Here is a 21,353-nt window from a genome sequence, read left to right on the forward strand (position 1 = left end):
CAGAATAGGTATGGCCCAGCCCACGCCATTGCATGTCGGGATTTAAGAGAAATAGAGTTGCAATTTAGATATGGTCCAGGCCCAGCCATACTAGAAATCCATCAGCCAACAGCAGCAATGACAATGCTTATGTATTCTGTGCTAGCATTATTCTAAGCAATTTACGTTAATTCATTCATTCTTGCAACAGCCCTATCAAGTGGGTAGGATTTTGTGCCCATTTTATAGATTAGGAAGCCAAGGCACAGAGAGGTTATCTAACTTGTCCCAGGTTATAAATGTCTGAGCCAGAATTAGAATCTGGTGCTAGGGCTAGCGCTTTTAACCACCATGCTATTTGCCTTTTGCAAATATTTATAAATAGATAAATGAGTGTTTATTGATATTGTGTTGCGTGCCAGGCCCTGTGCTCTGTGCCACAGCAGGGGCTACAGAAATGTGCGAGGTTGATCTCAGCCTGTGAGAAATGATTTATCTGTGTGGGCCTTGAACGTGGCCTAACAGTGAACAGACTGCGCCATCGCCTTGAAGGCCGCCATCCAGCTTGAGTCCGGCTCTGTTTCTTCCTCACTGTGTGGCCTTGGTTGAATCACTCAGTTCCTGGGAGACTTGGTTTCTTTCTACGAAAAGTAGGGGCCAATAGCCTCATGTGCCAGGGCGGTGGGGATGAACCAGAAGAGACTGGTGCCTGACAATATTAGCCACATAGCGCAGGCCTTCGCAGAGCGCCGGTCCCACTCCTCTTGAAGTACAGCAGCCAGTGCAAGGTGTCGGTATGACAACTGTTGTGAGGCCAGGTGGCTGGGTGGTCAGTGCCCGTGAAGTGCAGCTGACCCTCAGAGATCTGGAAGTTCAGGAGGAGAGACCCCAGGGCCCAGGGCCATCACAGAAGGCTGGAGACAGATGCTGCTCAGGTTGGCCTGAAGGTTGAGCAAGTTTAGAATAAACAGAGAGGATGAGGCAGGCATTCTTTGGCTAGAGCAGGGAATTCGTAAAGGGCGGTGATGGCAGACACATGACACTCATGCTGCCATTCCTCCTCCAAACACGTGGCAGACATCACTAATGGATCCCAGCATGCTTCCTCACCAGGTTGGGACATAGTTAGCCTCAGAGGCTTGCTTAGCTTCTTAGCCCCCAGCAGTCTGACAAATTTGGCATTTGGCGAGACACCTTCTGTTGAAAGGTGGTCAGGCTGGAAGGGCAGACTGGGGCCCTCTAGAAAAGGGCCTTGAACTTTGGCCCAGGAATGAGTGTCACCATCCCAGGTCATTTCTTGCTGCAGCTGCTACAGGAGAGCGTCTGGAACTCTCTTACCAAGGCGAGGCTCAGGCTTACTCAGATCAGGCCTGGCCACTCCTCTCTGGAGGGCAGCTGAGGCCCAAGGACCCACCACTAGAGTCTTCCCAGTTCTACTCCCCCTGCCACCTTTATTCCAATAAAAATATTTATATGTAGAGAAATTCACACGTACTCAGGTGGACACATCTATGTAGTTCCCCAGCTTGGTTGACCTCAGCTCCTATTTTGGGACAGATACTTCAGCCTGGGAGTCCTGCAGGCCTGGACCAGCTCTCTCCTGTCTCAGCTTCCTCGTTTGGGTGCCCAGAGTTCCCACTGGCATCCTCTTCTCCCCCACTCTCTTTTGGCCTGTCACTTCCTTTCTAGGGCTTGAGTGACTGGGCTGACAGGGGCCTCAGAGCCTGCCCCAGTGCAGTGGTGGCCGCCCTTGCATGGGGCTCTCACTTTCCAGACTGTTGTCCAGCTCCCTCACTGCTCGCTTGTGGCCTGGGACAAAATGCTTGTCCCTAGCTTCAGCCCATCCGCTGTAGGATGAGTACCACCCCAACCTCGCAGCCACCTTGGGAAGGTGAGCAGAGGGGCCTGGTGGCACTTTGTGACTAGTGGCTGGTTCTATTCCTGCTACTGCTGTCCTCCACTCCTCCTCCTCCTCCTCAGCACAGGGTTACTATTAAGGAACACCCACCAGGTGCTGAGTGCCAGGCACTGCCCTAAATACCTGCATCAACGTACTTGATCTTCCCAGAACCCCAGGAAGGGGTTATTACCATAGTCATTTCACCAATAAAGAAACTGAGGCACAGAGAGAGGCAGGAACTTGTCCAAGGCCCCTTGTCCAGGTCCCTGTGGCTCCACCCCAGACCCTGCGCACTCATGCTGAGGAGGGACAGGGGGTGGGGGGTTTGCAGAGTGGAGGCAGCGGGTTCCCTGTGGCTTCCATCTTCCTGGCGTTGGCCTGGCTCTCCTGGGAGGGTCAGCTGATGCCGAGGGGCCACTGTTCCCAAGCGAGGCCAGGCAAGAGATGAAGAGGAGAGCGGTGAAGTCTTCAGGCTGTGGAGTCAGACAGACCCAGGTTCAAGTCTCAGCTCTGCCTCTTCCTTCCTGGCTCTGAGACCATGGCCAAGTTGCTTCTTTCTCTGAGCTTAAGTTTTCTCTTACAAAATGGGAACACTAAGTCTTCCTGGAATTGTCCCAGGGATTCAAAGTAGCAGTACACAGAAAGCTCTGTGCCATGGCCTTGGGCTGGTCATTCGTGCTGCTGTATGATACGCTGAGGCTGCCCAGGGCCCGTGCTGCCTACCACAGGGTGACACGCAGTCCGATGTTGCCCCTCCCCCACCAGCAATTTCTACTGCGGGAATGTTAGACCCGGACAGATCATAGAGATGGTCTGCTTGGCCCTGGGCATGTCACAGATGGGCCGGCTGAGGTCCAGGGAGGGGAAGGCCCCACGGTTATGCAGTGAGTCACCGCTGGGGCTGGCTCCTGCACTGAGTGGTCCCATGGTGCCCCCTGCTGCCAGACCCCTGTCCCCCTGGCTGCTCCCTGGAGGCCCACAGCACAGATCCAGACACCTTCCTCTGCCTTTTCCCTGGAGAGCCAGGGAAGCCCCAGAGAGTCAGTTCTGTGTCTGGGCCCCGTATGCTGTCGTTGAATTCCACGCCAGCCTGGCCTGGCTCAGCACAGGGTCGCAGGCCATTCTTTGACAGCGAGCAGAGCACAGCGTGGCCCTTCCCTGGCCATGCCTCCTTCCTCCCCTGCACGGCACTGGCCTGGGCAGAGGCTGTCAACAGAGGGTGCCAGCCCTGCTGCACTAACCTCCTGCCTCGGCCAGAAGTCAGACAGGGGAACCCCGAAAATGCCTTCCAGCTCCAAGATGTGATAGTACCTTCAAGCCTCTTATTTTATAAAATCCTAAAGAAGAATTATTTCTTGTGTGTAAACAAATAAGTATAGAGTTTAGATCCACTCTTTCCACAGTTCCGTGGGGCCTGCCAGTCTGGGCCAGGTCACAGAGGGCAGCCATGCATGGCCAGGTGGCCTCAGAAGTCAGAGCAGGACCAGCAGAGGGACCAGTTATGGCCCTGCTCACAGAAGAGTCCTCCGTCACCGGTGGGCTCTGTAGCCAGACTCCAAAGTCTCTGCCATGTGCCGGCTCAGGCAAGTTACCAAACTGCTCTGGGCCTCGGTTTCCTCCGCTGTAAACTGGGGGAAATAGCAGCATTATCTCTTAGAATTATTGCCAAGATTCAATTAGATAATACACAATAAACACTCTGGCGCAGTGTCTGGCATGCAGTGGGTGCTCGACAAAGAGCAGCAAAGACCACACACACCAGCTAAGGGTTCCTGAGCTCTGCCCGTGCTGGCCACCACACCGGGCACTTCGCCTGTGGTGACTTAATCCTCACAATGGCCAGTAATTGCCCTCATTTTACAAATAAGGAAACTGAGGCACAGAGAGCTAAGGTCAGTTAGCGAGTAGGTGATTGAGCTAGGATTCAAATCCAGGCAATTTAGAATCTACACTCTTAATCACTGCTATAATTACAGTTACAATTACAATAAGAATTATAATTATTATTCCAAGAGGCAGTGAGCTCCCAGTCCCTAGAGGTGGCTGGGTGAGGCTGGGCAGGCCCCTGGGATTCCTGCCTGGACTGAAGGAAGGGCTGGGAGACTCTGGGCTGGCCTCCTTTGCCTTTCAGCGGAGCGGGTCACCTAGAGAGAGAGGGGAGAAGCTAAGAGGGAGAATCCCTCTGAGAGTCCCTTTGCACGCTGGGCTCCGGGTGGGCCTTGCTGCGGCTGCAGGAGGGAGGAGTCTTGGGGGCCAGTCTGGCCCCTTCCAAGGCCAGAGGCCAAAGCTTCTCTGCAGACTTGGGGAGTCCCATTTTTCCATCTCATTTTCTTCCTGGCCCACAGATTCCCCCTTGGTGCTGGGGTGTCCCCGACTTTCCGGGGGGCCGACTCCCAGGGTCAGAGCTGCCCAGCCCCTCTGTCAGGCTGCTTGGCTCGGGCTGGGCCCTGCCTAAGACAATCCCCTCCCGGCAGTGGAAGGAAGAGCCCATTTCCCAGCAGTGCAGAGGCTGGGGGTGGCGGGTGGGGCGGGAGTGGTCCCCAGGCCCATTGTGTGGGGCTGATAAAGTGCGGAAGCCAAGGTTAGAATGGGAGGAAGCCCAGGGCCCCAGGGCCCTTTCCCACGGGTGGGGGCCTTGGGTACTGCCTGGCCAGGCCGGGTGACTATAGCCTGTGTATGCACCGAGTGACAGCGGTAACACTCAACCAGGCACCCTGAGGGCACCCTGGGTGCCAGGACTGGGCCATAGGGGCCCAGGCTTTATTCTGGTGAATCTTCCATCAGCCTCTTGAGGTGGCCGTCATCATGCCTAAGCTATAGCTAAAAAACCGGAAGCTGAAAGGCTAGGAAACGTCTCCAAAGTTGGTGGAAGCAGGATTTATACCCAGGCCTGGCTCCAAACCCCAGCTCTGAATTCACACACCGTATGTTGTATGCCCCCGTGTGCACGTACACACACGTGTGTTTACAAGGCTGGTGGAGCAGCATTCTCAGGAAAGAGGCAGCATTTCCCCTGAGTCCTTTACTGAAAACATCCAAGATGTGCCCGTTGTTACATTTGAATAGCAGCATCCTCTGGTGGAGAAACCTAGGCCTTGAATTCAGATATAGATTCCAGCTCTGTCACTTAAATGCTGGGTGTCCTTGGGCAGGTGACTTAACTTCTCTGATCCTCTGTTTACTCTACAGATTTATTGTGAGGATTAACGAGATAGTATCTGGATTATGCCCATTCCGGGGTCTGGCCTATAGTATGAACTCCATCAATGAAGGTATAATTCAGCTGGCCAGCCTAGGGTGGGCGCTCCACTGAGGCCTGTAGCTTCCCCTGCTGGCATATCTGAAATAAGGCCACTTTTCTTTCCAGAATTAAGAACACAGCGTTAAAAGCTTGGCCCATCTTCTTTATCTTACAAGTGAGGAAACTGAGGTGGATGTCATGAGGAGTCAGAGCTGAGACCCACACTTGGTGGCCTTCTGTCCTGTTTGGGGACATAGGTTCTGAGCTTTAGCTTTTCTGCTGCCTCAGAGCATTTCCTGGGCTTCTGCTCCGAGGTAGCACTGTTGGGGCCCCAGGTCCCCCCGGAGGAGGATGCTCAAGCAGAGGCAGGGTAAGGGGGACAGAGGGTGGCCCTGATCGGGATGGGGGACTCTGGAGCAGTCGAGGGTAGAGGAGGAGACAGGGGCATTCCAGGCAAAGGCAAAGACACGGGGTGGGGTGGAGCGTGCGGGCTGCAGCGGGGCTCTGGGGGACCGGGCAAGGGGGCCTCCAGACCCCTCTTTCCCTGTCTGCTTCCGCATCTCCTCATTCACTCGACAGATTTGACGTATTGAACTCCTAACGCGTGCCAGGCCCTGTGAAGGTGACCCAGGCAGACAGAGGCCTTGTTCTCAGGAACTCATAGCTGAGTAGAGGAGACAGATTTGGAACAAGACATTTAGGGCATGGTGGGGACCTCAAAAGAGGTGAAGGGGACACAACCTTGTTCCAGGGGTCTGGGAGGGCTTTCCAGGGGAGGAGGCATTTAAGCTGCTTCCCTGAGGTCTAGGTCTGCCTGAAGCTGGGTCTTAGGAGGGAAAGGAGGTAGGAGGGTCACAAAAGCATTCCGCATGGGAGGAATAGCACGTGCAAAGGCCCTGGGTGACGGGGGCAGGGCAGATGAACATGTTCCATTTTGTTGGAAGGCAGTCGAGGAGGTTGCTGGAGCAGGGGCCGGGCCAGAGAGACAACTGAAGGAGTTGTAATTGGTGTTAAAATGGAACTTTCTGCCCCAATCCTATGATGGTAGACCTTGACTCGTTAGGGAGTTGAGACACTCCCGAGGGTACTAGGGAGCCATAGAAAGCTGTTAGGTGAGAGAGGTGCTCTCAGGCCTGTGTATTGATTCACTTTACACACTGCTGACCCATCCCACATCTCCTTCAAATATGGGAATCCTGAATTAACTGCTACGAATCCTGATTTTAGAAATTAAGGAACAGAGGCTCAGAGAGGGGCAGCGATTGGCTGAGTCACACAGCAGAAGCCTGGCTGGAGCCCTGCTTTCTGGCCTGTCCCACTGCCTGCAGCAAAGCCTCTGTCCTGAGTGCCATCCCTCTGGCTTCTTCCCAGCAAGCTGGGCTCCTGGCTGCACCAGGAGGCGACCCCTTTGGCTGGAGGCTCTACCAAGCTAATTACACTCCGAGGACAAGCTGTTCCCAGTAGTGGGGTCTCCCTCCGCACCGGTTGTGCGAGGGGTGGGGTTTTCAGGGGAGGGAGGCCTGGAGGCGGGAGCTATTGGATCCCTGCGGCTCTCTGCTTGGGCAGCAGCCCTGGGATGAGCAGACTGCATTGTGTGTGTCTTTTCTCCACAGATGAGTGGGGCTGACGCGGTTGGGGACGATGACGAAGCCTCCCGGAAAAGAAAGAGCAAAAACCTGTATGTTGGAGAGATCCATGGCCCTCACCCTAGTGGGCAGGGTGGTTCCCTACATTCCTCTTCCTCCTCTGCCCAAGGGCTTGTCCTCCTCTAGGGGGTCCAGGTGGGGGCAGGGGGCTGCACCCAGTCTCACCTACAGCCCCAGACAGACACCAGGGAACAATGCCTGGGGTCACCAGGGTCCTGAGCAGTCACGCAGAGGGAGGCAAGGTGCTGCTTTGGTGCCTGGAAGCCACAGTGAACCAGAGGGAACCAGCCAGACTGCCCTGGCCCCAGCCCAGCCTCTGAGCCAAGTGGTGGCCAAGTGACCTCCGCAACTCCTTTGCTCCCTCTGGACTCATGAATGACCTGAGAAAGGGCTGAACTGACAGTTCACAGGTTCTTCTTTCTGCTCTTGAATGCTAACAGTCCTGAGCATTGCCAGGAGGGGGCGCTGCTGGCCCAGCTACTGAGTCCCATGCTCCCCAAGCCTTTGTGGCATGCTCCGGCCCCCTTATATTTGTAGAGGTACCAATTAAAAAGGTGTGTGTGGAAGGTTCTCCTCGGGTCTCCTTGTACCCTCAGGATACTAGGGGAGGTCCAGGGGGACCCATGGATACTAGGGGAGGTCCAGGGGGAGGCAGCAGGGTGCACGGTGACCCCTAGGGGAGCCCCCTCCCCTCCAGGTCCTATAGCACCCACCCTGGGGCAGGGATTCGGCCTGGGGGAGAGGACCGGAGTCCTTCCCAGTTGCTTCTTGAGACCCTCTTCCCTGGCCTTGACCTTGGCTGGGGTCCACTACCCTAGAAACCCTTTCTAGCCCCAGCTCCTCTGACCTTTCCAGTTTTTTGCAGTGACTGTGGGCATCCCTTATTCTGCAGAACAAACTTTTTAGGCAAGGTGAAATGCACAAACAGAAATAGTCCTTCGCACCACTAACCTCTCTTCACGTTTGTAGGATGGGGGAAGGTCCATCCAGCGCCAGAGCCCCAGAGCCGCTGTGGGTGGCGCCCCCTGGGGCTGGGGCGGTGCAGGCAGTGGAGGGCAGGCACGCAGGGTGCTGGAGCTGCCCTGTGCAGCGGCGCCAGCCTCTTTTCAGAGCCGGCGCTGCCTCTTGAATTGCCTGAAGCTCACACTCTTAAAAACTTAGGCATAGACTCTTAGCATCTGGGATAATAGAAAAATAATTGCTAACATTTCTTGTGCTAGGCACTGTTCTGTGTGCATTACATGTATGATCTAATTTCATCTTTACCATTACTTTTATTTTAGATTTCCTTTTTTCTTACTTACCTTACCCGTATTTTATGAGTGAGTAAACTGAGTGCAAAGAGGTTAAGGTACTCGTCCAGGTCACAGAGCAAGAAGGTGGTAGAGCTGGGCTCTGCCAGGCTGGCTCCTGTATGACAGTCAAGAAGGCTTGACATGCAGAGAGGTTAGGAAACTTGACAAAGGGCACACGTCTGGTAACTGCTGGAGCTGGGACTTAAACCCAAGGCTGTCTGGCTCCGGAGCCTGGGCTCCACCTCCACCTGCCGCCACTGTCCCTTAATTGCGCAGGGGGTCCCATAGGTCTTAGTGCCGTTTCTCAGAAGTAGAGATGCTACAAACTTACAAAATACATTTGAAAGTGTAATTATTTAAATTTCTTTTACACTTATTTAACTTTGTGATTTCTGAATAATACATTTTTCATTTTCATTTTTGGTTTCGGTCAGCATTTTCCATCTTCAGGAGGACAGAGACCAAAAATGAAAATGAAAAATGTATTATTCAAAAATCACAAAACGAAATATACACAAACAATTAAATAATTAAACTTTCGTGTGAAGTTTTTGTGAGTTTATTGGGTTTGTAATTCAAGCTTAAAACTGCTAAGACTTCTGGGGCCTGCTGTGCGTTCGCGGGTGGATGTGTCCATGCCAGGGCCTGGGGCGAGAGGCTGGCTGGCAGGAGCTCTTCTCTGGGAGGCGCCCGGTGTTGGGGTCTGGGGACATGAGCGGGAAGTATTTAACCCCTTTCTTGCCAGCAACTTTGCCCAGCGCTGGAATCTGCTGCCTCCTGGGGGAAGGCAGTGGTGGTGTGGCTAAAAATGGTTCCTGGCTAAAAATAGCCGGTCCTGCCACCCTGGTGGGCAGAGCCTCCCCTGCTCCCTCCTTCCCTCTCAGCAATTTGCTGACTTGTTCCTCCGCCCCCCCCCACCCCCCTACCGCTGCCATGGTAACAGGGAGGTCTGTCACAAATAACAGGGTCTGGCTTCCTGCCGGCCCCAGAGGCTGTCCCTTGCAGACACATGCCCCTTTCACGGCTCCCTCTCAGGGTTGGCCAGGAGGAGTATTTTTTTCCGCTCCCCCTCCTGGTCCCTCCCATTTCCTGGCTCCTCCTGTCTGAGTCCCAGCCCTGGCTTGTGCCTGGGAGTCCAGTCATCCGGCCGGGATTCCAGCGAGCGTGCAGCTGCAGCCTGCACCACTGCTGCCCGCTGCCCGGGACGGGGTGGGGGCCGGACCGAGGGGTGCTCCCTGCAGACTGTCCTGGGGCCCCAAGGTGGGGGGCCCCACAGCGATGCTCCGAGGCATGTACCTCACTCGCAACGGGAACCTACAGAGGCGACACACGATGAAGGAGTAGGTGCCCTGGACCCAACCCTCAATCCCCACCCTGGATTTGCAGGGGCCGAGTGTGCCAGGTGACCAACTCCCTTTTCTGTTTCTGCCCCCAGAGCCAAGGACATGAAGAACAAGCTGGGCATCTTCAGACGGCGCAACGAGTCCCCTGGGGCCCCTCCCGGGGGCAAGGCAGACAAAATGATGAAGTCGTTCAAGTAGGTCCCCTGGCACCCCTCAGGCACTCACTGGCCCCGGGGAGCAGGGCTGGGTGGTGGGGTTCAGGGGGAAGGGGTTTGTTGGCTCGATCCAGCTCTGGGGAGATGGGGGCTCTCATGGAGGGCGCAGCTGCCCTGGGGCGGAAGGCCAGGCAGGCCGGAGGTGGGGGCTGGAAGTGATATTGGCCCCGAGACAGGCAGTGGGCCTCCCTCCTGGACTCCCCAGCCCGGCTCATCTGCAGCCTGGGCCCGGGGCGGCTGACAAAGGCTGCCCAGCCCCAGCCTCCCCCATGCCCCCCAAGCCTTATGGGACCCTCACTGTGTTCCCTCCCTCACCCCTCAGGCCCACCTCAGAGGAAGCCCTCAAGTGGGGCGAGTCCTTGGAGAAGCTGCTGCTTCACAAATGTAAGTGGGGGCCAGCCGGCCTGTGTCCCCTCCCTGTGCTCTCGCTCTCCTTTTCTCCTTTCCTCCTCATCCCGACCCAGAGATGCATCTGGCGCTGGAGAGGCCTCCATCCCTCTCTCCTGCGCCCAGACAAGTGTCCTTGCTGTTGGGGAGAGGCTGGGCCTGAGCTGAGGCCCTTGGTCTGGCCTTGGAGCCGGCTTCTGCCAGCCCCTCCCTGCCCGTGGGAGCTGGCAGTGCCTGCCAGAGGCTCCTGGGACCTGTGTGCTCAGACCCATATTCCCAGAAAAACAATAAACATCTCCAAGTACTGAGGGTTTACACTGGGCCAAATGTGCCTGCTGTCCCCTGGGCAGGATCCCATTGGATCCTCCCGGGGCTCCAGGACACAGGATTGACGATCCCCATCTTACAGATGAGGACACTGAAGCATAGAGAGGGGAGATACCTGGCCGAGGCTCGTAAAGAGGCAACGGCAGGGCTGGGACCACATCCCAGGGCAGCTGGCCACCCTTCTGAGCTCCAGGCACGTGCATCCTCAAGGCCCCAGGAGGGTGCACTGGGGGGTCCCAGGGGCTGGCTCCGCCTCTCACTCCGGGCTCTGGGCTTCTGCTCACAGATGGGTTAGCAGTGTTCCAGGCCTTCCTTCGCACCGAGTTTAGTGAGGAGAACCTGGAGTTCTGGCTGGCTTGTGAGGACTTCAAGAAGGTCAAGTCGCAGTCCAAGATGGCAGCCAAAGCCAAGAAGATCTTTGCTGAGTACATCGCGATCCAGGCGTGCAAAGAGGTAGGGCTTCGGGCCCCCAGTCCCCACCACCCAGTGGCCCTTCAGCTGCAAGGCGGCAGCCAGCAGCTCAGGAAGGGGAGAGACCGTGTGCCCAGGGTGGGAAGAAGCAAGCCAGGGCTGGGGGAAGAACAGAATGCTGGTTAATAATACAAATGGCCACCGCCTGGGCACGTCTGTGTGCCAGGTACATGCTGAGCCCTTTTTGCATGTGCCCTTGTGTTTAATCCTCACAAAAGCCTATGAACTAGGTTGTAATATCGTCTTCATTTTAAAGATGCGGGGACAATCTCAGAGAGCCTAATCATAGTAGCTAACATCTATTGAGTGCCTACTGTGTGCCAGGTACTGTGTGCAGAGTGCTTTAGGTGGGTAATCTGGCTCCATTCTCACAACTCTTTGAGGAATATGCTGTTATTTCTAGCCCGTAGATAAGACAACTGAGGCTCAGTGCACTTCAGTGATTTGCTTTAATTCACACCCCCAGGTGTGGCACTGCTGGGATTTGAACCCAGGCAGCCTGACGCTAGGGGTGGTGTTTTCAGGCCCGAGGGCCCCCACTTCATGTGAACCTTAAGATGTGGGCAGAGGGGCTTGGAGATGAGAGGCTGGGTTGGTCCCATTCCCGCATCTCCCCCTAGAATCAGTCCCACCCCCACCTGTCCCTGCCACAGGCAGCCCTGACTGTGTCACCCTCGCCTCTGCAGGTAAACCTGGACTCGTACACACGGGAGCACACCAAGGACAACCTGCAGAGCGTCACGCGGGGCTGCTTCGACCTGGCACAGAAGCGCATCTTCGGGCTCATGGAAAAGGACTCGTACCCTCGCTTTCTCCGCTCTGACCTCTACCTAGACCTTATTAACCAGAAGAAGATGAGTCCCCCACTTTAGGAGCCACCGGAGTAGAGCTCAACGTTCACACCAGGCAGGCTGGGCCCCCTGCCCGCCTGCCTCCCTCCCCCCTGCGACGGAGGGGGCAAGCAAGCCCCCAGAGGCTGTGTCTCCGGACAGACAGATGGACACTTGGATGCAAGGCCTGGACCGAGAGAGGCCCAGGCTACTGGAGGAGTAGAACGACTGGCCCCGTTGGGTCCCCGCTGCCCCGGTACGAGGGGGGCCCAAGGGCCCCGGCAGGTCAGGGGCCCCGTCTAAGCCGGATCTGGAGCTGCCGCTCCCTGCTGTGGAGACTTCGGAGACTTCGCATTGACCAAGTTCCTTAAAGAACTGGCTGATGGTGCAGGAGGCCCAGGCCTGGGCTCTGGGGCCCTCCTGGGGGGCCACTGGGGCTCGCAGCTCAGACCCTCGCCTTGGGTTTTATTTATTTAAACAGTAGTTGGATGCTTGGCACGTCGTCCTGTGATAGGAAACCCTTGCCTCATCAGTTTTCCTAATTTACAAGTGCAATATTTTAACCAACGCCTTGTGAAAAGCCACCTTGCAGAGGTGGACATCATTTTTCAGTTTCAGGGGATTTGCTGGTCCCGGCACCAGTGGCAGGCAGCTGTGCCTTCTGGACTGATGAGGCCTGGTGGGACACCGCGGTCTGACCACACACAGAAATCTGGTACCCCCTGGGCAGGGTGTCCCTCAGGGGCTCCGGGAAAGCATGGCACCCTCAGACCACACAGTAGCCACGTTCTGGAGCAAATAAAAGGCCTGTGTTTCTGTTCTGACCCTTTCTGTGTGTTCCTGGTCTCGAGCCTTCCCAGGGGGCTGGGAGGGTTGGTCGTTGGGCTGTTGATCCAGCTGCTGCTCCTCCCTTGCCGTCCCCTGCCCCCATCCTGGGGCCAGGTACGCTGGTGAGTGCCGCTCTCCAACTGCTTCCTCTGTGCCAGGCCCGGCCCAGCTCATTCCAGTGGGCATCGCATCTCCTCCCCACGCCTGGGGGGTGGGCTTGTCCCCGTTTCACAGGTGAGGAGAGTGAAGCACAGACAGGTAAAGTGACTTGTCCAAGGCCACATAGCCAGCAGGTGGCAGAGACGGGGGTCAGCCTGAGCCTGATCGCTGTGCTCTGCCGGCTACAGGATGGAGTCCTCGCTCGGCCACCAGCTGGCTACATGTCCTTCAGCAAGTTCTTTCACGTCTCTGCCCTGCCACACCATGAGGTTCTAATGGAACTTTCAGGTGATACAAGGATGCTTGGTGGAGGTGGACAGGGCCAGCACCTCAGGCAGGGTGGTGGCAGGTGCACGGAGGCTTTCTGGGGAGAGATGACAGGAGAGAGGACTCACAGAGAATCTCTCTGTGGCTTTCCCCTCCGCCCCCGTGCCTTTGTTTCCCCTCCTGCCTAACAGGAGATGCAAGTTTAGGAAAGGCCAGGTCCGAAGGCATGCTTCAGGGAAGGACCTGGACCGCTTGCCTGGAAGTGGGTAGAAGAGGGCCCAGGCCAAGCTCCCAGGGTGCAGGGGCTGGGCCCAGGGCATGGGCTGGGGCGGGGACTGGCTCGGCTGGGCCGACTGAGGTGAAGCTGGATGGAGCTGGTGCAGGAGGGGCTGGGCCCCCCTCCCTGGATCCTGTTCCCTGCCTGGGGTCAGGTCTGCCCACTGGGGACTTGGAAACACACAGGACGTGGGGCCATGCAGCCAACCTTCTCCCTGCCTCTCCTGGCTGGTCTCCTGGGCAAGGCCACCCTGTTTGCCCCCTGCACAGTGAGAGGATCAGAACTGGTGGAATCTGGAGGCCACTGGGGAGTTTGGGGGCTGAGTCCTCCTCGGGGTTGCAGGAGGCTTGGGCTGGGGCCTGGATATGGACCCGGTGGTCCTTGTTCTTGCTCCCACTTACTCCTGGGGCCTCACTCGGGGGAGGGGTGAGCCGTCTGACAGCCCCTCTGACTGCAACTGACTGTTCCTGCCCAGTGCGAGTGGGACTCCCCACTCCCGCTCACCCCTGAAGCCTGCTTTGGAAAAGCCTCCTGCGTGCCAGCCGTAGCCCGGGTCAGTAGATAACCCCCTTCCCTCTGTTCCTAGGCAGCCACTGCCCCTCCAGGATTAGCCCTCACCGAACTGCATCAGAGGCAGGCGTGGGCTTACCTGTCTCCAAAGGCTGCTCAAGCTTTGGAATCAGGCAGTCCTGAGTTTGAGTCTCGCCTTCGCGGTTGGCTTGCTCTGCAACCTCGGCAAGTCACTGCCCCTCTCTGTGCCTGCAAACATGGGAAGATACTATTGCCTTCTCAGGGCTGAGAAGAAGAGCTAGGAAGCCAATCTGTAAGGGACCTAGCCTGGGGCCAGGCATGCAGCAGGTGCTGATCCATGTGGGCAGCCTTTTCCCCGGCACAGAGGGTGAGCGCCGCCGGCGAGCCCTGTCTGGCTTTGCGGACTGTGACGGGCTTTCCCACTGCGGGACCCCAGGGCCTCACTGGGGCTGGAAGGGTCAGGGAGCAGAGTTGCGCTCTTCATTCTGAACAAGGGCACCTGCCGGGTTTCTTCCAGGCCTGAGATTTGGGGACTTGAGATCTGGGAAAACTGGGGGCCCAGAGAGGACTATAATATCACTCCCTGTCTCCCCAAAAATGGTTAGAGGCAGAACTGGGTCAGAGCCCAGGATTTTCCGGCCTGACCTGGCCTCTCTGTGGCATCTTCTTCTTGGAGGAGCCACTGGGTCCACAGAGAGACTCACTCTCGCCCTTCTTTAGGTTCTAGGGATTCAGCCTTGGGCCAGGCCCTCCACCTTCCAATCCCCAGGTTGCCATGGAGACCGAAGTCCAGGAGAACAAAGTCAGGCAGATGGAATTCCCATTTCGGAAGGCCCCACCGCCTGGTTTCCATTACTCACAGCCTGGTCCCATGGCCTCGGAGCGGCTTTGGCTGCGCAGAGCAGCTGGAGAGCAGCCTGGAAAGGCGCCTGGGTCCCCCTGTCCTAGGCCCTACCTGAGCTCCCTGGAGGACCCTGGGGAACGTCCCCAGCCCCCTTAGCCCTCAGTCCCCTCACCTGTGCGGCGCTGTGTGGGCTGGTCCCCACTTTTCCTTCACGTGCGAGGAAGGAACAGGCTCCCTGGTCTCTATCTGGCAATTCCAGGCTGGTGAACGTGGGATGTCAGGGCTGTGAGGTTCACTATGCTCTGCTCCCTCCCATCTCACAGATGGGAAGACTGAGGCGGAGGGAAGGGAAACGGCACAGTGTAGAGGTGAGAGGCCTTGGAGTAGGGCTCTAGGGCTCAGTCCCTGGCTCCACCACTGACTACTAGCTTCGAGTCTTTGAATAAATCACGTAACCTCTCTTTGCCTCAGTTTTCTCATCTGTAAATTGTGCATACTGGCACCTACCCAGAGTCGCAATGGCTGAGTAAGGTCATGTGTGCGGCAAGTTTAGTTCGGCGCCTGGCACGGGGTATGCGCTCTTTAAACGTGAGGGTCGCAGGGTGGTGGCAAAGCTCATCCTCTAGTGGTCCAGGCCAGGGCGCTGTCCCCAGTCAGAGCAGAGGGGAGCCCGTAGTCTCAGCCCCAGATCCTGTCCTTCCAGGAATAGTTTTGCTGGAGGACAAAGCCAGCCTGTTCCAGAGAGTAAGTCAGAAACAGTCTGTCCCCTTATCGCTGCCCAGTCTTGGCCCGGCCGGGTGCAGTTGGGGTCAGCCGGCAAATAGGGTGTGGACCGGTGGAGAGGGAAGAGGGCACAGTGGTGCCACTCGGCTGGACACCAGCAGGAGGAGATTCGGCGTCGCCTGTGCCAACGGCAGCTGGACTCCTTGTGGCATGAGTCAAGTCCCTCGTGCCCTTGGCCTCTGCCTCGTGAATGGCGGCTCTGTTGGCCTGGCTTGGGCCAGCGGTGGCAGCCTGGCCTCTCCAGCCTGCAGAGACCGTCTCGTCCAAACTGCTCTGGGTGCTGGGGCGCCTCCCTGGGTTTTTGCTTGCATCCTGCCATGACGGAGCTCAGGAGGGCCTGTGAGCCCCTTGGGGGTCCTAAAGTTCCCTCTACGTCCAGCTGGGATCCAGGGGTGGGGGTGAGGGAGAAGGGGCAGGTCAGTGGTGGCCCCTGCAGGTCTCCTGCCCAGGCGACCACCTGGAGAGCCCCCAGATTCTCCAACTTCACCCCTCCCTGCTCCACTCGTCTTCACCCTACTCCTCTGAGCTCCCTGCCTTATCCCTCTGGTACCTTTGCCTCCTGTCCCCTCCCTGGATCCCTCCTGCTGACAGCCTACCCTAAAGGCCTCTCTGGTTCAGCCTTGCCGCAGCCCTGCCTCTCCCCCAGAGCTCGCAGGCCCTCAGGCAATGGACCCCTGACTCGGAGAAGCCACTTGTGTGCTGTTGTTTTGCTTACAGTTGGCAACATCTGTGGAACATCTGGCTTTGCCTGTCCTCTCCTTGGCCAGGCCAGGAGGGAGGGAAGGGGGTGCCCTGGGCCCCTGCACTGTGGCGCCCCTTCCTTGAGTGGGGAGGCACTGGGGGACTGAGGGGCAGCTGTGGGCTGCTGGGCTGCTGGGCACAGGCGGAGTGGGGCGTGGCGGGAGGGGCACGGCCGTGCCAGGCGGCAGACAGAGGTGCAGAGGCGCACACCAATTGCGTGCCATGCCTTAGCTCCCTCGGTCCTCACAACAGCCCTGGGAAGAAAGTCTGAGTGTGATTTTCATTTTGCAAAGGAGAAAATCAAGGTTCAGAGAGAGAGAGGACAGCATGTCATGGCTGAGCAGGGACCGGGACCTCAGTCCCTCACTTCCAGGCAGCCTCGGCCAGCCCTTCTGAAACAAGCTACACCTCCAGCCAGTCTTGGGATTGGGCAGACGGGGGCTTTTGACCCAGTTCTCCTTGGCGTGGGGGCGGGGCTTTCCTGAGGAAGGCCGAGGAGTAGCCTGAGCTGCCCAGGGGGAAAATGTTCGGCCGTGAGTTGAATGTCTGTTCTCAGTGGAGCCGTGTGACGAGTTGCCTTACCTCTCCCAGCCTCAGCTGTGAAATGGGAATCATAGTCCCACCTCCTGGGGCTCGTGTGGCCTCAGTGAGATCATGACTGTGTGTGACCCCCTCAGCACGGGGCCAGGCACGGAGGGCGGGAGGGGGGCCCATGGCGACTGAGCCACCCGGAGGTGCGGGCAGGCCCGGCCCCAGCCAGCTGTGCAGGCAGAAGCCGCCCTCACCCTCGCATCTGCTCCGTGGCCGGTGACTCAGTGGCAAGGCAGGGTCCCAAGAGGGTGGGGTTTGGCTCTAGGCCTTGCATGCGGGGTCCTACCTGCCTGCTGCGTCACGGGCAGCAGAATAGCGCCAGCCCTGTCAGGGAGCCAGCCTGGCAGTCAGGAGTCCCGGGCTCTGCTCTTAGATCTGTCCCGAACCCCCGTGTGACCTTGGACGAGTCCCCTCCCCTCCCTGGTCCTTAGTTTCTGCTCTGGAAACACAAGCGGAATCCAGCTTTTCCTCCTGGGTGAGGACTCTCCGCAGGGGCAGCTGGTGCTCTGTGGCGTGGGGGCTGGGATCCAGGTCAGGGCGGCCTCTGTGTGGAGCGAGTGTGTGTGTGTGTGTGTGTGTGTGTGTGTGTGTGTGTTTGCCAGTCGTTTGGGCTCTGTGTAGCCGCTTCCCCAGGGGACTGGAGGGCCCACTTGGATGGAGCAGCTTGTTTACCACGTGTCCCGGAGCCTACAGGGTTCACGCCCCCGGGGACGCTGCCCCCTGTCAATCTGCTGGCTGTTTACAAGCTCCTGCCCTGGAGGCAAAGGCCACGCCCCACATCAGCCCCACCACACACGCTGAGCCCGGGGCCCACAGCGTCCCCTGGGGGAGTTAGCTCAGCTTGCAACCCCCGGGGGCTGTTAGGAAAAAGAGGAAGGGGATGAGCAAAGGCAGAGCTGAGGCTTCCAGGACTGGAGGAGGGAACCTACCCTCTAGGTCTGGTTGTGCTGCTAAGTTGTGGCAAGTTTCTTCCCCCCCTGGGCCACTTTCCTCATCTGAAAAATGGGTCTGGGCTGTTATCAGACTCCGACACCTCAGGCTGCATTTGCTTCTCCCTCTGAAGTGTTCTTGCAGCAGGAACCGGCTCCATCTCTGGAGTTCTGTCTATTCTGAGGCAGCAAAGCAGCACAGGCTTTGGAGGCCAATAGATATGGGCTTGAGTTTAGACTCAGATGGTTCTTTGCTGTGTGATCTCAGACAAGTCACTTAACCTCTCTGGGCCACTGCTTCCTCATTTATAAAGAGAGGGTAATAATTGTTCTTACTTAATATGATTGTTGTGACAAGATAAAAGCAGCCGCACACAGTCCTGCTGGTCTGCCTTCGGGTCCCTGAATGTACCCCACTCCCTTCTGTTCAGGGCCTTTGCACATGCAGCTAGTTCCCTCTGCCTGGAGCACTCTTTCCCCTGTCCCTCAGTTGGTAATGACAATGACGATGATAACAATAGCAGCTAACATTTATTGAGCATTTAATATTTGCCAGGCATTGTGCTAAGTACTTGACTGACATTTTCTTCTCTCATGCTCACAGCAATCCTGCGTGTTCAGAGCTATTACTATTACGTCAATAGTAACCACCTCAGTGCAGTGTCCTGAGGACAGGCCCCAGAGCCAGATTGCTGGGGGCACTCCCAGCTCTTCCACTTAGTTCAGTAAACTTGGGCAAGTGACTTCCCTTTCTGGGCCTCAGTTTACCCTCCTGTACCTGGGAGAGGAATAGTGCCTGTACTATAAGGTAGCTATAATAAGAATTAAGAGTTCTGTAAAGTGCATAGAACAGTACCCGGCACATTGTAAATGCTATATAAGTGCTTTGTTATCTAAATCTCTATTTCTCAGGTGAGGGAAAAAAAAAAAACTGAGGGACGAAGAGATTGTGCTTTTCCCAAGGTTGCAAAGCAGCAAGAGGAGATGGGACTTGAACTCAGGCTGGCTGGCTGCAGAGCCGGTGTATTCCTTCCCTCTTTCCCTCCAGAGTCCAGCTTAGATGTCACTTAGGGACGCCTTCCCTGTAACCCTGACTAGAAGAGGGCCCCTGCTGTCTGCCCACAAAGTGCCTCATGCTCTTCTTTCACGGCCCTTGTTGTAGGCTGTAATTACATGCACGTGTGTGTTCATTTATTTGCTGTCTCTTCCTCTCAACCATAAGCCCTTGGAGGCAGGGCCCACATCTTACTCTTCACTGTATCTCCAGCCTTATCACAGTGCCTGACACATAGTAAGTGCTCAATAAACACTTATTTAATGGATAAAGGCCATTATCACAGTGGGTTGTGCAGACAAGCTCATAAAAAGCAGACTGGGTAAGAAGCCACTGCATAAGTAAAGATCGAGGTCTGCAGTGAGTGACAAACACACAAAATAGAAGTTTATACCTCTCTCACATAGAGGAAATTCAGACAGAAGCAGCCCAGGGTTGGTACGGCATTTTCATGATCATCAGGGATCCTAATTCCTTCTATTTCCTTGCCTTGCCATCCTCAAAAATGTAGCTTCCACCTCGTGTCCACAATAGCTGCTTGAGCTTCAGCCATCACAGAAGGGTGAAGGGGCCAAGAAAGAGGGGGCAGAAGGGAATGCCAGTTATTTCTTAAAGAAAGTGCCCAGAAACTGTCACATGACACTTTCCCTTATGTCCCATTGTCCAGAACTTAGTCACCCGGCCATACCTAGTTACAAGGGAGGCTGAGAAATGTAGTCTTCATCCAGATCGCCCTATGACTGGATAAAAATCAGAGATTCGTGTACTCTGGGTAACATTAAGGGCAGAACAGATGTTGGGGACAACCAGCTATCTCTGCCGCAGTCACCAATGACAGACATCCATCGTCTTAGGGCTGTGGAGAGGAGTTGGGGCACATGGGCATGTATCAGTCAGCTACTGACATAATAGTTCTGCAAAACAAACCACCCCGAAGCGCAATAGCTTGAAATAACAATGATTTATTCTCTCTTATGCTTCTGCACGTCAGCGGGAGTCAGCTGATCCAGGAGGAGCTGGGCTGGTCTTAGACCCGCACCATGGGACCCCTCCCTGCAGGCAGAAGAGTCGGCATCTACCTGGGAAAGGTTCTCACTGCACTGAAAGCATGGGAATTTTTAAATTTTGAAATAAATATATATTCACTGGAAATTGCAAAGATAGCACAGAGAGGTCTCATGTGCCCTTCACCCGAGTGCATCCCAATGAATACATCTTATATAATTATAGTGCAACGTCAGAACTGGAAATTGACTCGGTTTATCTGTGCATGTAGTCCTATGTCATTTTGTCACGTGTCGATTTGTGTAACTACCGCTGCAATCGAGACGCAGAACTATCCTATCACCACGAAGCTTTCCCTCCATACTCTTTTATAGCCACACCCATCCCCCACTATCTCTAACCCTAGCAACTTCTAATCTGTACTTTATCTATATAATTTTGTCATTTCAAGGATGTTATATAAGTGGAATCACACAATATGTGAGCTTCTGAGATCGCTTTTCTTCACTCCGCATCATGTCCTTTATATCCATCCAGGCCACTGTGGGTATCGATAGTTCAACCCGATGTATCGCTGGGTAGCGTTCCATGGCATGGACGCGCAACTGTTCATTTAACCACTCACCTGTTGAGGACATTTTAGCTGTTTCGTTTTTGGCTGCTATGAACTGTTATGTAGAGAGTTTTGTGTGGACAGAACTTCATTTCTTTGGCATAAGTGTCCAGGAGTGCAATTGCTGGGTATGTGGTAAGTATAGGTTTGGTTTTTAAGAAACTTGCCAAACTATTTTCCAAAGTAGCTGTCCCATGAGAGATCCAGTGTGTCTGCATCTTGGCCAGCATGTAATAGCGTCCCTATGTTTTATTTTAGCTGTTCTAATGGACATGTGGTGATATCTCATCCAGGTCTTAGTTTGCATTTCCCTAGTGGCCATTGATGATGTTGAACATCTTTCCGTGAACTTATTTGACGTCTGTGTATCCTCATTGGTGAAATGTCTCTTCATGACTTTCGCCCATCTTCTAATTAGATGGTTTGCTTTTTTACTGTTGAGTTTTGAGAGTACTTTACACAGTGTATATATGAATCCTTTGTTGGATGTGTGATTTGCAAATAATTTCTCTGTAGCTTGTCCTATCATTCTCCTAACAGCATCTTTTGCAAAGAAAAAGACTTTTGATGAAGTCCAATTTATTCTCTTTTCTTTTACGGATCATGCTTTTGTGGTTATGGCTGAGAACTTTTCACTAAGCTCTAGGTCCTGAAGATTTTCTCCCATGTTTTTGTCTAAAAGTTTTATAGTTTTACATTTGAATCTATGATCCAGTTTGAGCTAGCTTTTGTGTAAGATGTGAAGTTCAGGGTGAGGTTCACCTTTTCGCGTAAGGCTAGCCAGTTGCTCCGGCACCGTTTGTTGCAAAGACTATCCTTCTTCCATGAGTTGCTTTTTTAACAAAACAGCTTTCTTGAGCTATAACTGTATACGGTACAATTCACCTATTCGAAGTGTAAGATTCGATGGCTTTAACGTATTCAGAGTTGTACAGCCATCATCACAATCAGTTTTAGAATATTTTCATCACCCCTTAAAATAACTCCATAACCATTAGCAGTCACTGCCTTCCCCAAACCCCACCCTCCCAGCCCTGGGCAAGCACGAATCTACTTTCTGTCTCTATAGCTTTGCCTATTCTAGACATTTCATGTAA

General features: G+C 55.2%; 1 protein-coding gene across 8 annotated transcripts in view; it reads left to right on the forward strand.

Moving 5' to 3' along the window:
- The window catches only part of RGS3 (regulator of G protein signaling 3), a 118,596-nt gene extending 106,145 nt beyond the window's left edge, over positions 1-12,451 (forward strand). For 3 of the 8 annotated variants that reach the window (XM_069476695.1, XM_069476698.1, XM_069476699.1), the window contains 5 exons: positions 6,734-6,798; positions 9,497-9,598; positions 9,942-10,003; positions 10,620-10,786; positions 11,491-12,451. In XM_069476695.1, the coding sequence (XP_069332796.1) occupies positions 6,734-6,798; positions 9,497-9,598; positions 9,942-10,003; positions 10,620-10,786; positions 11,491-11,676 (582 nt within the window). In that variant the 3' untranslated portion in view covers positions 11,677-12,451. Of the gene's footprint in view, positions 1-6,733; positions 6,799-9,198; positions 9,402-9,496; positions 9,599-9,941; positions 10,004-10,619; positions 10,787-11,490 lie in introns of those variants that run through there. The other 5 variants (XM_069476694.1, XM_069476697.1, XM_069476701.1 and 2 more) reach the window with 4 other exon arrangements.
- Positions 12,452-21,353: the final 8,902 nt, after the last annotated feature.

Source organism: Eulemur rufifrons, chromosome 7 (assembly GCF_041146395.1).
Source record: "Eulemur rufifrons isolate Redbay chromosome 7, OSU_ERuf_1, whole genome shotgun sequence".
NCBI classification, from domain to species: Eukaryota; Metazoa; Chordata; class Mammalia; order Primates; family Lemuridae; genus Eulemur; species Eulemur rufifrons.